The sequence below is a fragment of the Eucalyptus grandis genome, chromosome 5, assembly GCF_016545825.1.
Source record: "Eucalyptus grandis isolate ANBG69807.140 chromosome 5, ASM1654582v1, whole genome shotgun sequence".
Lineage (NCBI taxonomy): Eukaryota > Viridiplantae > Streptophyta > Magnoliopsida > Myrtales > Myrtaceae > Eucalyptus > Eucalyptus grandis.
Genome location: NC_052616.1, coordinates 14,910,706 through 14,928,576, shown reverse-complemented (window position 1 = coordinate 14,928,576; position 17,871 = coordinate 14,910,706). Strand labels below are relative to the sequence as shown.

Below are 17,871 nucleotides of genomic sequence, written 5' to 3'. Positions count from 1 at the left end.
TCGATGTGGGATATGTGCCACCCCTGGAAGCTGATATAGCCCGAGGAAGAGTTGGAGGGGCAAGATAAGACTTACTATGCCTCGAAGGAGTACATCCTTAGGCATAAGATCACAGAGAGCCTATGCTCGAAGATTCCTAAAGTGCCATTGAAGACCCACCGAGCTGAGATCAAGCACCTCAAAAGGGAGCTCAAGGAGGTCGAAGAGCGTGCTTTGAAGTTAACCTGAGTTAGTGGAGCTGCCACGAGCGGAAGTTGTCCTCATTAGTTAGATTGACTCAAATGCGATTTGTAGCGGGACCATACTCACATGTGTTACAATGTTAAAAGAATTTGTCTCGAGTCTCAATGTTGGGAGTTAAGAGTGTCCTTTCGTCTTTAAAGTAGCTTCGTTGTTCAGGGGTTTTCTCTCATGTTTTTTATTGCATTATGTGGCAACCTGGTTTTCAATGAAACAAACAAATTTGGGTGATTATATTTTTGTTGTGGGCCGACTGCTTGATTATTACTTGTACTTATATATGTTTATTTACCCTTGCATCATGTACTAGCTGATCGATTGTCTTTTGTCGATCGTCAACATGGCCAAGTGAAGATCTCCGATTCGCACGCGTATGAAAGTCAGGATGGAGAACGAGGACACCAACATGCGTATGGCCAAGATGGAGGACCAGCTAGCCAACTCACCGCAATGATGCTTGAAATAAGCCAGAAACTTAAGGAGCCTCTTGCTGTAGCTGTCACTGGAACATCCACTCCTACGTCATCAGGACACGCTCCCCCGTCGACGGGAGGCACGCACATTGCTAATCTCCCTGAGAAAGAAACTGCTGGAGAGGTTCCTTCTGTGATGCCAATCATTGTCAATTTGGACCCTCCTCCGAAGGAAGACCCAACACCCCATCTAAGTGAAGAGAGTGAAAAACGCTTGGCAAAGATGGAGGAGCGACTATGTGCCTTGCAAAGTTACGCGCTGAAAGGAGTTGATAGGTTTTCTTCATATACCAAGACAAACTTCCTTGAGATTTTCCAAGAGTCTAGGTTCACAAGAAAGTATGATGGAGCGGGATGCCCCACGATCCACCTTAGGTATTACCTAAGGAAAATGGCTCGTTACGCCGACAATGTGTCTTTCCTCATACACACATTCCAAGATAGCTTGGAAGATATTGCCCTAATGTGGTTCATTGTACTGGGCATTGAAAAATTCACCAGTTGGGAAGATTTAGCTAATGAGTTCTTGCAACAATACCGGTTTAATACCGAGCTCACCCTCACGAGAGAAGAGTTGACCCATATTGAGAAGAAGATGAATGAGTCATTTAAGGCCTTTGCGCAAAGGTGGAGGACTATGGCCTCACAAGTGAACCGGCCTTGAATGAGAGGGAGATGAAGCAGCCATTCCTCAATACATTGCCCCCTGAATACTTCCAAGGGTTAGTGTTCTCGGGTTGTCAAATATTTTCACAACTAATTGAGGTAGGTGAAGGAGTCGAATGGGCAATTGTTGAGGGAAAAATATCTACTGGGGGCACGAAGAAATTCACAGCAAGAAAAGATAAGGAAGCCACAGTCAAAGTAGCGCTTGTGCGAGAGCCATTTCTCCCTCAGCCGATCGCAACACCTGTGCACAAGCCTATAGCGGTTCAAGGTAGCTCGTCACGAGCATATGATAATGGCAAGAGGCCCATTTGAAAGGGATTTTCCCCACTACCACGCCCGCTGTCAAAGTTGTTGCCCATGCTTCTCGAAAAGAGGATGGTCACGAAGGAGGTATCTAGAGACAATCCTCCGAGGTTCGCCAGGTTCAATATGACCAAGACCTATGAATACCACATAGGAGAAAGGGGGCATAATGTAGATGATTGTAACGTGCTGAGATATAAAATTTAATAGCTTCTAGACAAGAACATCTTGACTTTCAGGGAGGCTCGGCTTAACGTACAACAGAACCCTCTACCAAATCATGCATGGGGAGTGAACTTAATTTCTGAGGAGACGTGGGCAAATCAATAGCCTCTAGTGGTGGATGCTTCCAAGTTGTATGAGTCCTTAATGCTGGCGGGATACTATGGAGGTTAGGAGAATGTGACCCTAGAAGAGAAACTAAACCGCATCCACAGGATGGTAGCCATGGGGGTAATTTGATGTGGAGAAGAGGGAGAGAGCTTGTAGGATCCGAGGAGGAGGCGAAGTTGCCCGACACTATCCGAGCCGCCGCCCTCCGAGCCCAAAGCCGTTTGAGCCGCCGCCGTCTGATCCCCCTACACTTGACACCGTTGCTGCCGATGCCAATAGCCACAGCATCCACCGCCGCTACTCCCGATGCTAAGCCAACTGAGACTAGAGAGAGTGGGAAGACGAACTCAAAAACTTTTAGGTCTGAAGATCTGAGGTAGGGGGTCAGCCAAAGGCCTAGATCTTATTGTGCTTGATCATATCTGGGAGTAGATCGAGCCCCGCCGCATCACCAGGCCGACCGTCGCCGCCGTTCAGTCATCATTGACATTGCTAGGCCACAGCTTTCTAGAATCATTGCTGCTCACCGAGCCGCTACCCTTTGACCTCGACTACGACAACACCTGGGCTCAACGCTGTCGCTGCCCATCCTCCCGATGCTATGCCGAGTTGCTCATCGCCAAGTTCCCTGGCCTTCGACACAAGTCCCGCCGTGCTGCTTGTTGGCCCGTCGGTGTCTCCTTTGTCTCGTCTCCATCCCCGACGCAGCTGCCCCTGTTGCTACTCAACTCTATCGATGTTGCCTATGCTGCAATCACCGCGTAGACCCCAATGATGTCGTCGCCCTTCGCTATCCACGGCCGTCGCCCGCTGCATTGTTGTTATCGCCCACCATGTCGTCGCCTCCGAGTCGCCGTTGCCACCCACCGCGTCGCCGCGCCGAGTCGCCGACGTCCCTTGCCGTCCCCCAGCATCGCAAAGAAGCCCTGGAGAAGAAGGCGCGAACCGGGTCGAAAGAGTCGGGCTGGGTGCAAGTTCTCGGGTAGGGTTTTTGGATAATTCGGGCCATCTAACTTTTGAGCTTGTGAGCTTGGGCTAGTGTAGTGTGGGCTTGTGGGCCTGGTTTGTTTTAAAAAGAGAGGAGGGGAAACTCTTGGGCTAGGCCCAAGCTTTGGCCCCATTTTGGCCTGCTGGACCCGACCCACGCCAACCGGGCCAAACCTGGGTCTGGTCAAACCAGACTCGACCTGATCCAGCCCCAAAAAATATAAAAAAAATTATTATCTTATTATTATTTTAAAAAATTTAAAAATTTTCGAAAATCCAAAAATAATGGGGTTTGGTTAGGAATTGTCATATCTTGCCTTCATAGTGTAATTAGGCATTTATTTGCTCATATTTTGATTATATCGTATGTTTAATTTGCATGACTTCTTTTTGCAAAATTCCTAAAAATATCCCAATGTCACGCGGGGTATGGACTTGGGAAAGCTCATGCCTAATCATGGACCTTAGGTCCGTCATTTAGGCAATATTCCTAAACCCTTTTTCTCCCCCCAAGGGTAGGTCGTGACAATGTCAGAAGGTTAGTGGGAGCAAAATTTGTTTCCTTATGCTATATGTAGATGATATTCTACTTGCGACCAATGGTAGGGGGCTGCTACATGAGGTGAAATAATTTATCTTTACAAATTTTGACATGAGGGATATGGGTGAAGCATCTTATGTCACTAGCATTAAGATCCATAAAGATAGACTTCGAGAAATTTTAGTACTATCTCAAGAAATTTATATCAATAAGGTCCTAGAGAGACTTTGGATGAAATATTGTTCACCAAGTATAGTACCCCTTATGAAGGGTGGCATGTTTAATTTGAACTAGTGCCCGAAGAATGATTTAGAAAGGGAACAAATGAATAACGTTCCAAATGTTTATGTTGTCGGAAGCTTGATGTATGCTTAGGTTTGTACTCGACCTAACATTGCCTTTGCTATGAGAATGTTGAAGATATCAAAATAATTCAAGATGGACAACTAGAGAGCTATAAATAAAGTGATGAAATACATTCAATGTACCAAAAGCTACATTCTTATGTATAGACGGATTGACAACTTGGAAGTAATCGTTTATTCTGACGCAAACTTTGCGAGTTGCGTTGATTTTTAAAAATCAACATCTTGATATATTTTTATATTAGTTGGTAGAGTCGTATCATGGATGAGTGCAAAGTAGACTTTGACTGCTATGTCCATTATAGAGGCTGAGTTTGTTTCTTATATTGAGGCTACCTCACATGGTGTATGGTTGAAGAGTTTCATTTTTAGGCTTAGAATTGTTTATTCTATTGCTAAGCCATTAATAATATATTGTGACAATTAAACTACAGTTTTTATGGCTAAAAATGTCAAAAGTGGCAATCAAAGTAAGCATATCGATATCAAGTATTTAGCCTTAAGGGAACATATTAAGGAGAATAAAATGATCATATAACATATTAGTACTAAATTGATGATAGCTGATCCTTTAACTAAAGGCATGCCACTAATGAAATATAAGGATCATGTAACTAATATGAGAATAAGTCCCATTATGTGATTTGTTATCATATGGATGATTTTTGTTGTATGAAACTCTTATTCTATTGTGATGTTGATTCTCAATTTTTGATGTACACATTTTGTTGTTTATGAGAATAACATTTGTCCTTGGTTCTTGAATAAATATAGGGTTTATTCATTAAGATGTGTTGTCATACGTGGAAGATATTACTCATTCTTAGAGAACATGTCGCCATGATTCATGCGTTTTGTTTCTTTTCTTTAAGCATAAAGTTTTAGTGGATTTGCTCGGATAATCTGTATGATGAAAATATTGGAATCAAGGGGAGAACGTTTTACACACACACACACACACACACACACACATGATCCCACATTTTCGGACTCACATTCTCTCTTTAAAGTAGCCATTATTCCACATGCAGTTTATCCACACTTCATATCTTTTCGTGACAACTGCCCATTTGATAATCACTTTGATGGGAGACGGTATATAAAATGAATGATTGTTAATTTCTAAAGGGTATTCACAAGATCTAATGCAAATCCTCTAATTTGAAATACACCATTAGTATGCGAGGGGATTGGGTTAGTAGAGTATATCCATAATTTCACCGAATTTCTGTGAATTTCCTACGAACATTTGCTATAGGTTTATTTACTTTTGATCCTGTTTTTTCTGTATATAATTTTTACTCTAACAGAGAAACCATATTGCTAAAGTGATGATTAAGATTGATCATATTATCTGTGTTTGTCTTGCCATAGATAATTTGCAATTTCAAGATTTTGCCTAAGTCCGCATGTTCCCCCTCCCCCCTCCCCCAAAAAAAAAAAGTAATGTCAAAAGTTATAAGCAAATATAGGCATAAATTTTTCAAAAGAGAAAAAAATGGTCACACACCCACAAGGGACAAATGAGGTCAGGTTTTTATGCATGTCGTGAATAATCATCCATGCTCTGTCAAAATTGCATAGTCGATACTCCTCAATATCTTCTCATGTTTTTTTTTTTTTTTTCTAAGAAAAGACCAAACTTGAGAGGCCGGCCAACGGTCCTTTGGCCCCTCTTTCACGTTGGCGTGCAAGAGTCGTTCTCATTTCCCGTATATTTCTTCCACATTCTAAAATACTTTCCAAAGTAATTTCAAGTTAGCTTCCCCGGCATTCTATATATACCTCCTATACTAGAGAAACAATAAACGGAAAGAAAAATCTGAAGCTCTCGATCATGGACGCAAGAGCATCTTTTTTCCTCCTCCTGCCTTTCCTAGTCCTCCTCGCAAGTAAGCACATTGTCATCATAATCTATCTATTTTCAACTATTACAAATTTCTACATTAACATTACCTTCTTCCGAAACTAGAAAATAAGATCTTAAGTTTAATTTTTTGTTTTTTGGGATTCGGAAGTTAAAGTCCTTTGTTCAAATTTCCATCTTTGTTATGAAGATTCCCGCGCTGATAAACCCCAGGAGGAAAAATAATTAATCCACGTACATCAATTTTATGGCTTGCATGCATGATTGCAGGAGGAGCCGGCGCAGCCACACTCACCTTCACCAACAACTGCCCCTACACGGTCTGGCCCGGAACGCTCACCGGTGGGGGCCACGGGCAGCTATCCTCAACCGGATTCGAGCTCGCCAAAGGTGCATTCTTCTCGATCAATGATGTCCCGGACACGTGGACAGCCGGCCGGGTTTGGGGCCGAACGGGTTGCACCTATGATGCCGCCGGCAAATTCAGCTGCACCACCGCCGACTGTGGGTCTGGCCAGGTGAGTTGCAACGGTGCTGGGGCGATCCCGCCGGCCTCCTTGGCGGAGTTCACTCTCAAGGCACCGGGCTCTGTCGAGAACAGCATCTACGACATCAGCCTCGTGGACGGTTTCAACCTGCCCCTCTCTGCAACCCCACAGGGTAGCGGCAGTACGTGCAGCACGACCAGTTGCGAAGGCAACGTCAACTCCGTGTGCCCGTCAGAGCTGGCGGTGAAGGGGTCGGACGGGAGCATCGTGGCGTGCAAGAGCGCGTGCCTGGCGTTAAACCAGCCGCAGTACTGCTGCACTGGGGCGTACAACACGTCGGAGACGTGCCCGCCGACGAAATACTCGAAGATTTTCAAGGACCAGTGCCCTCAAGCTTACAGCTACGCTTACGACGACAAGAGCAGCACTTTTAGTTGCGCCGGTGGGGCTAGTTACCTCATTACATTCTGTCCGTGACATATTCCCTCTTCTTACGAACTTGATTGGACCATTTTCCCATACAAGGTGAAAATATGAGGTCCACAGGTTGTCTCGGTTGGCCTAAAAACCATTTGTATCCTCGTCTCTGGATTGAGCGATCATGCAAGTAGTTTCATTTTCCACTAGGAAAATTAAATGTAATCTGCCGAGAGAATAATGGATTATACAAAATAAATGTATTCTATAGTATATTTAAATATTAAATCACGTTTTTATCTAAGAGCATAAACTTTTATAGCAATTGGCAGTAATTTCATAGTATATTTCATCAAAACTAGATCTCCTGAGTTCAAAATTGTTTAGGCCTCATTTGTTTTCCCAATTAAATATGTCCACTGCTTAGTTCTAGGTAAATAAATATCAGACTAAATGTGAGAGAGAGTGATAGAATATTCAAATATTAAACCATGCTCTTATCTAAAAGTTTAAGCTCTTTAGACAGTTGGCATTGATTTTACCTCCGTAATCCTATATTAAATGATTTACATGTGCCTAAAGCACAATCTTTCACTTAACTTTCATGCTTGCTTGTCTATTCGAATTGATTAGTAAGTGATTGATACAAGGACAAAGCATAAATCAAAAGCGAATCCAATTGTGTCTTTGGAATTACCATCATTCTTTAACTCAACTTTCATGCTTACTTCTCAATTCGAATTGATTCTGGTAAGTCCGTAAAGGAAAGAGATTCGAAAAATCACACTCAAAGTCAATCGGATTTGAGGGATATTCTTTTTCCTTTTTTCCCTTTGCTCCTATGAGAATCTTCTCCCCTAAGAGAAAACTTTAGTTCTACCATAATAGCCGTTACCATAGAAATTTTTCTGTGTTTATCAAGAATGCCATATACATTTGAAGAACCCAACAAAAAGATTTAGTTGCCCGTTAATGATTTGGCTGGAACCAGGAAAAAGGCGCATACCCTATATAATTCAACTCAAGCACTCTACATTTCAACTTAGCTTCCCCGGCATCCTTCATATATCTCCTCGAATTTGAGAGATAACAGCTAACAAAACAAATCTCAAGCTTTCGATCATGGATGTAAGATAATCTTATATTGTCTAGCAGCAAAATTCTATTTTGACTTTGATATGTTCTTTTAGTATCAATACAAGTAGTCACTACAACTTAAAACTTGAAGTCATCTATTTCCTAATTGGCAAAGCATGTATGGAACACCAAGATAAAAGATGATCCAAGTGTGAAGCATGAACACTAATGAAGGTGACATGATATTGACTTGGCTGTGCTATGACCTACGTGCTCTAATAACGACCACGAAAATAAAAATACAAAAACAAAGAAAGGACAATATCACGCCATTTTCATTAGTGTATAAGCTTTATACTTGGGTCGTTTTGATCTCGGTGTTTCGTACACACATTGTCGGCCTCGACCTTAGTAGCATAACTTCTTCTGGTTTTTAATCTAATCTGGTGTGAAGAGAAATCAGTTAAGGTGGGGAAGACGAGAAATGTGAGGATGAAATTCCAAAATCTAATTTTTTTTTTCAATCACAACTTCTAATGAAATATGCAGTTTTAGTGTCAATGACCTACCTCCAATCAGATCAAAGAGGCAAATGCATTATGTACACAACTTGAGATATCGCCTAACACAAACAACCAAAAAAAAATCTAAATATCTTATGTAAAAATAACAGGCACCTTCTGTTGGTCCAACCACTCGACTCCTAAATAGCTCAACATTCCCATAGCTTCATATAAATGAATTAACAACCAACATGGGAAACCTTACTATTTGTGTATGTCTCGCCATACATATTTTACATCTCAACATATTGCTTAAGTCTCTCGGCTTTTTTTTTCCTTCTTTTTACCTAAAGTAATGTTAAAAGTTATAAGCAAATAGGCATCAGTTTTCAAAAGGGAAAAAAATGGTCACACGTCAAGAGACAAATTAGGTGGCATTATGATACATGTCGCGATTAATGGTTCATGCACAGTCATAATTGCGTAGTCGGCCCTCTCATAAAAAGTCCAAATTTGAGAGGCCACCGAAAAAGTCTTTTGCCCGTCTTTCACGCGGACGAACGGGAGTCATTCTCTATTCCGAGGAGTATTCCTAGCCCTTGAATCACAAAAACAAAAGATGGTAATCATCCTCTGAAAATATTTCAGATTTTATATATCATTACCTCGCTTTATATAAAAATAATGATACAATATACGTGATTACCATTAATTACGTATAAGCATAAATCCCATGGGAGTTATAGAAGTTCCAACAGAATGGTGAGCACAACAAAGTAGATTAAAAAGACTAGTGGTACTAGAGAGATAAATGCTACCGAGGTCTAGGCCAATGATGCAACCGCTGAATTCGTCACTTGAGCACTAATCTCCATTGCCACCCAACGACGAGCATGACATGAGTAGTTCAGGATAAACGCAAGAAGAATATGCTTGATTGATTCAGAGAGACTCCTCTTAAATCATTTCAAGGCCGAGCTCTCATTAGCACGTGGATTAGCAAAGCATGTATGAAATGCTAAGATAAGGAGACACCAAGAGAGAGCTCAAGTCCGAGCCTGTTAATATATTCAATTAAATCCATCTTCACTCAAAAACTTAAGTCAATGAGTTATGGGTCAATTAGAATATACAAATTACTCTACACCACATCAATTTTCCGATGTGAGATTTCTCTAACACAACTCATTCACATGTGTATTCTAACAATTTCTCCCTCATCTATGAGCTCAATGTTAGGTCCATTCTCCCTTAATTCAGGGCATTAACTTTAGGCCCACATGGCTACACCATAACGTCCACCTATCCAGAACTCACAACCTGGCTTTGATAACATTTGTTGGGAGTGTGTAGCAAAAAGCCGATACCTTGACTCAAGGAGATAGCCAAGGGAGAACCCAAATCTGAGCCCGTTAATATCCACTTTCACTCAAAGGTTTAAGCCAATGAGTTATGGGACATTCATTATATAATAACTATTTTACATCACATTAATTTTCTGATGTTGAATTTATCTACTACAACTCACTCACATGTGCATCTTTATAAAGGACAAATTCAATTTTGATGTGAAATCTAACTCGAGATATTGCCTAATGCAAACAAGCAAAAAAATTAGATATTTTGGGGGTAAATAATAAGCATACTTGCTCTAACTGCTTGACTTTTGAATAAATCACTATTTTCATAGGTTGTTATAACTGAACATACAATGAACATGAAAAATTGGGTACTGACAAAGTGATAGAACAGACTATGTATGCATGTTTTGCCGTAGATGCTGCGCAATTTCAGCATATTGCTTAAGCCTCCATGCTTTTATTTATTTAAGTAATGTTCAGAGTTACAAGGAAACAGGCCTTTTTTTTTTTTTTTTTCCTTTCAAATGGGAAAAGATAGTCATATATCGACAAGGTACAAATTTACACGCCGTGATTGACCATTCATGTGCAATCATAATTTCATAGTTGGTCCTCATAAGTAACATCTCATGCTTTTTTCCACAGAGGGACCAAACTTGAGAGACCGGTGAGAAAACTTCTGCCCATCTTGAAAATTGACAAGTAAGAAGTTCTAGTTGTATACATCATAAATATCGATTAAAAGTATTTTTAAATTTTATATATCATCTCCAGATTTATAATGACAAAATATCCGTGCTTATGACAAATTACAAGCGAACATAAATCTCTCAGGAGCTATAGAAGCTCCGACAAACAGTGAATGTATAGTGATAAATACATCACGCTAAGAGATGGCCTTAGATTAAGAATTAGCCACTAATGTTAGTCTTTTACATAAATTGTTTTGCCCAACATGCAAAGGAACGACATGTGCGGTTTGTCATTTATTTTTCTGTTCTAGATGTTATTAAAGACCTTTGTATTAGACTCCGCTGGGAGTACATATACTTCATGCTACTTGACTTATTTTGTTTAATGCAATTATGTTATTTACCCAAGAAAGGGGGAGAAAGTTTTTTTTATCTTCAGTGAATAGGTAGTCATCTTTCTTTTATTCCTTTCTAAACCTTTCGTCGTCCATTATCACATCGAAAGTTATCATCAACATGAGAAAATTTCATTCCTGTTCTTCACTCCCATTGTATAATGACAATAACATTTTAGCACGTGATGGCAAGTTACTTGGAATAGCATCTGTCGCGACCTTCCTCGAGAAAAGCCAATGAAGTATCAAATAAGCACAAATGGTTACTATTAAAAAAGATGGTGCATAGCTTATTACAGGCTCTTCCAAGCCTGTACTAATTGCAACTTGAAATTCTCTTTAATGCCACCATTCACGGTATTCTTTTTGGAGTAAACACTATTAGTTGGATGAAACCAATTGTTTAGATTGAAGTAAGCTTTTAGATCAAATTAATGAAATTGATCATTGTATATGATTACGATCAAATCTGAATTACTATATGATTTCTAACGCACCAAATCAAGAATGAAATCAACACTTGAAAGCAAAATAGTACTAAAGTAAACTACGAGAAAATAAACCCTATAAGATGTTGGCTAAAAAATATAGATGGCCTTGTTAGTAAGCCCCGGAACATGAGCTACCATAAGCTAAGATGCCACAATCGTAATGAGACTTAAACGAGACCTATTCACTAAAAGGATTCATGTTTTATCACCATCCTAAAACTCAGTAAACTAAAGATGCCCACCATCATATGCGGAACTAACTATTTATGCAAAGGAAATTACACTAAATAACATTGAAATGACATGACATGGATACTTTGCCTATGCCTAAACCGAAGCCACACATGTAACCCACAATTCACCCGTTCAAATGGAATTCAATCCAACCAAAAGCCTTAGAAATGTATCGCATGGCGATGCATTGATATGAATCATGAGATTCAACCGCGAATTATCTCCATCAATGCCCATCAGTTTCATGCCTAAACCGAGACCCTCAATAATTTCCAGCATTCGTTGCTTGAAATTGTCATGACAAATGACCTTTAAACACACTCGAAAGGCTATGAAATTAATAATAAGTTGAGTCCTGATCACAGAAAATGAAAGGACAAACAAATTAAGCCAAATGCTCCGAAGCCACACTCAAATTGCAGCCTCCAGCAACATCCAGCCAATGAACTGTGAACATGTGGTAACTTGATAATATTCTATCTCACATTGGCACTACGTTATGGACAATCGAGAGAAACACCGAAGTAAGCCGAAACCATTTCAATTTACGCCTAATTAATAACATCCATCAACATTCATAATTGATTCAGTGGCATTCAAGACCAAAATTGGTGATTATTTGGTGATATATTGACATGAAAATTGATACCGCATCTTCCTGTAAGTGTAAATGAGTTCAAATGATCAAATCAACAACAAATTGACCGGCACCCGATTTTCGCCATTGATTTCAAATTACATTTTTCGAAGAAGATTAATATACATATATTATGATATCGATATATCGGGCCCAACAATTAAAATTTTGAAGAACGGAGGATCGAGAGCCGGTCACCTTTAGCAGTTCAGTTTGACTTTTCGGCCGGAGCCGAGCCCAGTAGCATAATTTCACAGTACGCCAACCACCTGGGCCTGGTGTAGAATCTAAGAAATATTCAGGCAAGTTCAGGCCCGAAGGCCCGGTTCGGCCCGGCCCACCAAGTCAACACCCTCCTCATCTCACTTGGACACCTCGCTTCGGAATTTCTCTCTTCTCTCTCATCTCCAGGTCCTCCCCTCGCCAGCCACCACATCCCTCACCTTCAACCTCCGGCACTACATCACCGTCCAACCTACCTCCACTCTCCGGCTCGCTGGTTTCTATCTTCATCTTTTCCTCTTCCATTTTCTCTGCCAAATGTTGTCATAACTTGTAACTGGTCACGGTACATCAGCAATCATACTCCATCTTTGTTCTCGGTCATTACTGTCACTGCCTTACAATTCTCATTCACTCTCTCTTCATTGGTTTCATTTCTCGGTGTTGCCACTTCAGAGGCCTCCATAATCATACTCCGTTCATCTCTGATCTCTGTCACTACTGTCACCGCCATTCATTCTTGTTCCCTCTCTCTTCACTGGTTTCAATTCTCAGCGTCTCCGCTTCGGAGGCCTCCCCCTTCCAATCCACTCATCAATCACGTCCAGTCACTGCCCTTACTCAAGGTAAACTCTCGCACTCTGTTTTCGTGAGGCAAAGACTGAGACCCTTCGCCTCCACTGGAGTGAAAACCGGTTGCTGGTGTATACTTCAACTATTGACTTCATTGCTAAATTTGAGTTTGGTCTCGAGTGATTCATGTTATACACTCTCTGCTCATACATACCGATTGCATACATTCGTGACAATTTTAGGAAGGCCATTAAGCGTGTGATATCGAAGATAAATTGAATCCATGGTTTGAGGTGTTCGCTGCTTATCACGTTAACATGAAGGTCAGAATCAGTTCTACTTTGAATGAGGATTGTTTGGCCTCGATCTTGAGTCTTCACGGAGTGCATGCACGACTCGCTCTTGTTCTTCCTATTATAATCGAACGAAGAATATTATAATAAGAGGAATATTGTATGCTCTATCTTTTTTTTTTCCTTTCCAGTACAAACTAAATATAGAAAAAACTAAGTATTGGACAGAGAGGGTCAGATGCAAATAGATTTTGTGCTAATATTGCATGCACGACTCGCTCTCGTTTACTTGTGTTTTGCTGGTTTCGGATCCCGCAATGAAATATCTTTCACTAAGTGTTATGTTTTGGATTTTTATTTAAGGGGACTTAGGTTTGTGCTAGTATTGGACAGAGAGGGTCAAATGCAAATAGATATAAATATTATAGTCTTGAGTCTAATAAAATCATTTAGTACAAGCTCGAATTTGATGATAACAAACACCTTAATCTAATCAACAACTTAATTCAAACACCCTTCAATATACTGACGAAAATCCACTAAGATCAAATGGATTACACAAAGTGTAAATTTGATCAATGGCACTGGATGGAGAAAACAACACCGGATAAGTACTACTCCTAAATGGAGTTGAGGACACAACGTCGGAATCTAATCAACAATATTGGACGATGGAAACAACATGGGGAAGGTACTGCTCCTAAATGGGTATGGGGACATAAAATCGAAATCCAATCAATCATGCTGGACAGTAGAAACAACGTTGAGTAGGTACTGCTCCTAAATGAGTATGAGGATATAACGTCAAAATCTAATCAATGACGCTGGACAATGGAAACAACATTGAGAAGATACCACTCCTAAATGGGAACCTAATCAACGACGCTATATAGTAGGATAGTATTGGAATCTAATCAACAGCAATACTTACAATATAGACACTCATCAGAATTTTATTGATAATAATCCAAAGCTATAGCTAAACTAGGCTAGGTTAAGATAACTAAAGGATGAGATAAAGGATTTTGATGTGTTGTTTGAGGGGGGCTTCTTCGTTGGATTGTCTGCAGTATTTATAGGACAATCTAGTAACCATCGGTTGATTGATCCTTCCTTGAAAGTCGCTTCTAATTTCTTCCACATTCTTGGCTTAACCACTTATCCACATCTTATTGTCTCTTGACTTGTCAACGATGCTCGCACGACTTGTCCAGCAAGTAATAATCGCTCTTTTGATTTTGAGTGTCCATTTGAGCACCAACTATTCCCACTTAAATCTTGATGTCAATTCTATCTGAATTTTACGTCCATAGGAGTATTTCTTGGGCTGGACATGTGGCAATCAACTGCCTTACCATCAAACCATGCATCTCCACTTGTAGGTCCATCGACATTTAACCCAAAGGTTCTTGAAAACCTTGGCCATCCTTCGTCTCTATGACTAATATGGGCAGGATTGCTGCTAATCATAACCATTATGTGACAACAAGGATGATTTAAATGTCAATATTCATCATGATTAGTACGTGACAGTAAGGGTAATTTTGGGCATCAACAACTTGTTTTCTTAAATTTTTTTTGTTATTAATATCTCTTTTTGTAACGAGTGTGTCTCATTTTATGCTAAAAAGTATTAATGTTTTCACAAAATGACTTGACAGATAATCAGTAGTCTTGTTTAGTGTGATTAACCAGGTGAAAATGTCAGTTTTTCTTCTTTTTTTCATGGTTCTTTACTAAATTAAAGAAGTACGATATATTTAATGATTCTCGCAATCAAATGAAGTTCTCAAAACACGTTCAGGCAAATTTGGTTTACGTGCAATGCCCACGACTAATTACTAGTCTACATAAATTTGCTACTAGTTTAGCGAAGTAAAATTAGACAATAAAAAGATTGCGTGAATATTATATAGCATCAAACGTGTTCTTTATCTAACAGATTTCTATTATTTGGGCAAGCCTCCAAGGCATCGGACTCACTTACTCCTATAATCGACTGTTTTCGTAAAAAACCCAAATATGTAACTCATGGATTTGAGTCCCATCGCGGCAACTTTCCTTCGAAGCCACATCCAAGGGAACTCCTTAGTAATAAATCGTCCGGTCGCGATGAGAGAGGAACTTTGATATGACATGTTATATATCCAATGATTCCTTTAAGGGTTTATTTGAATTGATTTTTATTATTAATTTTTTTTGTGTAAATTCGATCTTCCAGTTGACACATTTTAGCTTTTTCTTAAATTTAAAACTCCTGAAACGTTCACAATACTTTCACGTTGATACATAGATTCATAATCGTATTTTAATTGAACCAACCAGGAAGTTACATTATATTCATAAGGAGGGATTAGGAGGGAAGAAATATGGTTCTAAAAACACAATCGTATTTTAATGGAGCAGCAAAATCTTTTAACAAATTAGTCAAGAATGGGGGAACATGAGTAGAATGGTGACCTTGCTATGCATAATCTAGTTTCCTATTTGGGCAAATGCCACAAAAAAAATTCCAAACTATTGCATTTGTGACACAGGTACCCTAAATATTTTTTTGTCACAAAATACCCTAAACTAATATATTGTGATGCATATACTCCTAACTTTTTTTTTGTGTCATGAAAAAACCAAAACTTAGACATGCATGATATATATGCCCTCTATTTCAGTTCTATCCAAGGTATATTTACCATACCAGTATAAGTTTGAGAATTTTTATAACACAAGAAAAGTTTGAGGTATATGCATCACAATTGATGAGTTTAGAGATTTTAGAGAGTACGAAGAAGTTCGGATATTTGTGTCATAGTAGGCATGAATTATAATTTATAAATTTTGTTGGTATTAACCCTTCCCATTTTGAATGGTAAGTTTTATTTTGACTAAGTTTATTAACTGACCGCTTGACAATCTGGAATCATTCACCTCTCGTTGTCGAACATCGTTCTCCTTCGCTTTCTAAAAGAAGTTCAAAGTGGTCCGGCTTTTCTATTTCTCCCCCTCCCCCTTTCATTGCTAATTGTCGCTCTAATATTTTTTTGAGTCCGCCAAATTGTACATAGACAATCTTCGGTTGTCAAAGAACCAGCAAACTAAAACTTGAATTACGCTTTAGACTCAAATGATCACCTTTTTTCGGTGATATTTGGTAGTCAAATGAATTTATATAGAACTCATTTATGTTGTGTTAGGTCAATGCCGATCCTCATCGGAACTTCATGGCAGAAGGTAATTATGCGTGTATAATTAAATATCCCGCTTACTATTGAATAGTGACTCCAAGTGAATATAATTTTGATAAACGAATTATTTTTTAAAAAGAAGGTGAAGATTAAAATTTGAGTTAACTCAAATTTTATAGATGTAAATTGGACAATGACGAGATAACGTGCCATACATGGCATCATTAGCTAAATAGGAATAGTAGCAGCATGCCTCATAACCCTTCACTTTTACCTTCAAAATGAAGATCTCTTTGCTTTGAACTGGACTTCGCATAATCCAAATTGAAAGTGTGAGATATAATTGGGAAATTCTCCATTCCTCCCAAGATTGTCTGCATTTTCTTTTTCTGTAATTAATATTGTAATATATTGTTTTTTTTTTATAAAAAAAAATTGTAGTCGTCCAGGATGGTTATATAATTTTTACGAATATAATCATCCTGTACGACTACAGATACCTCATCTTCAGACACGAATGTATGCAATTGGCACGAGCAAAGGGTGTATAACATGAATCACTCGAGGCCAAGCTTAAATTTAGCAGCGAAGTCAACGGTCGAAGTGTACACCAGCAATAAGATGGAGGCGTCCATTGATCAAAACTGAGGACACCAGACTTGCATTGACGAAGGTAATCGAAGGAGGACTCTTGAAGGCTCTCGGTTCCAACATGGAGGGGAATACAAGACTTCCAAATTCGAATATACTTCTACACGAGCCTCAGTATACTGAAAAATGACTGCGAAGTTTATTTACCGCAAGAAACATGCATACTAAAACAGTTGAGGAAAACAATCAGACACGCAGAAAACATTCGGATGAGAGACAAGATGCAAAACAAACAGGGAACGAGTCACGGCCATATCAATGTAAAGGCAACGCAGCACGCTTGAGGTCATCGAGATAGCCTCGGACGCAATCGGTTTTCACTCCGGCAGGGGCAAAGGCTCTGGGTCTCTACCTCATGAAAACAGAGTACGAGAGTTTAACCTTGAGTAAGGGCAGTGACTGGACGTGACTGACGAGTGGATCGGAAGGAGGAGGTCTCTGAAGCGGCAACACCGAGAATTGGAAGCGGTGAAGAGAGAGTGAGCGAGAATCAAAGGCAGTGACGGTAGCGACCAAGAACGGAGACGAACAGAGTATGATTGTGGAGGTGAGGCTCGATGTACCGTTACCGGTTGCAGCGACAATCGGCAGACAGAATGGAGGAGGAAAAAAGATGAAGATGGAAACCGGAGATGCTGGAGGCTACAGTAGCTGGAGAGTGGAGGAAGGTTGTACGGTAATGCAGTGACCGGAGGTTGAAGGTGAGGGAAGGGGTGGTTGGCGAGGGGACGAGCTGGAGATGAAGTTGTACGGCGAGGTGTCCGAGTAAGATGAGGAGGGTGTTGACTTCGTGTGCCGGGCTTAACCGGGCCTCAGGGCCGAACTCACCTGAATATTTCAGATTCTGTACCAGTACCAGGTGGCTGGCTTGTTGTGA

General features: G+C 40.0%; 2 protein-coding genes across 2 annotated transcripts; both read left to right on the top strand.

Moving 5' to 3' along the window:
* Positions 1-690: 690 nt before the first annotated feature.
* LOC120293666 lies at positions 691-2,783 on the top strand. The gene is made up of 2 exons (XM_039313369.1): positions 691-1,362; positions 2,451-2,783. The coding sequence occupies exons 1-2, from the start codon at positions 691-693 to the stop codon at positions 2,781-2,783; spliced, it is 1,005 nt and encodes a 334-aa protein (XP_039169303.1).
* Positions 2,784-5,693: 2,910 nt separating this feature from the next.
* On the top strand, positions 5,694-6,942 carry LOC104444332 (thaumatin-like protein 1). The gene is made up of 2 exons (XM_010057982.3): positions 5,694-5,803; positions 6,049-6,942. The coding sequence occupies exons 1-2, from the start codon at positions 5,749-5,751 to the stop codon at positions 6,741-6,743; spliced, it is 750 nt and encodes a 249-aa protein (XP_010056284.2). The 5' UTR covers positions 5,694-5,748; the 3' UTR covers positions 6,744-6,942.
* The last annotated feature ends 10,929 nt before the right edge of the window (positions 6,943-17,871 follow it).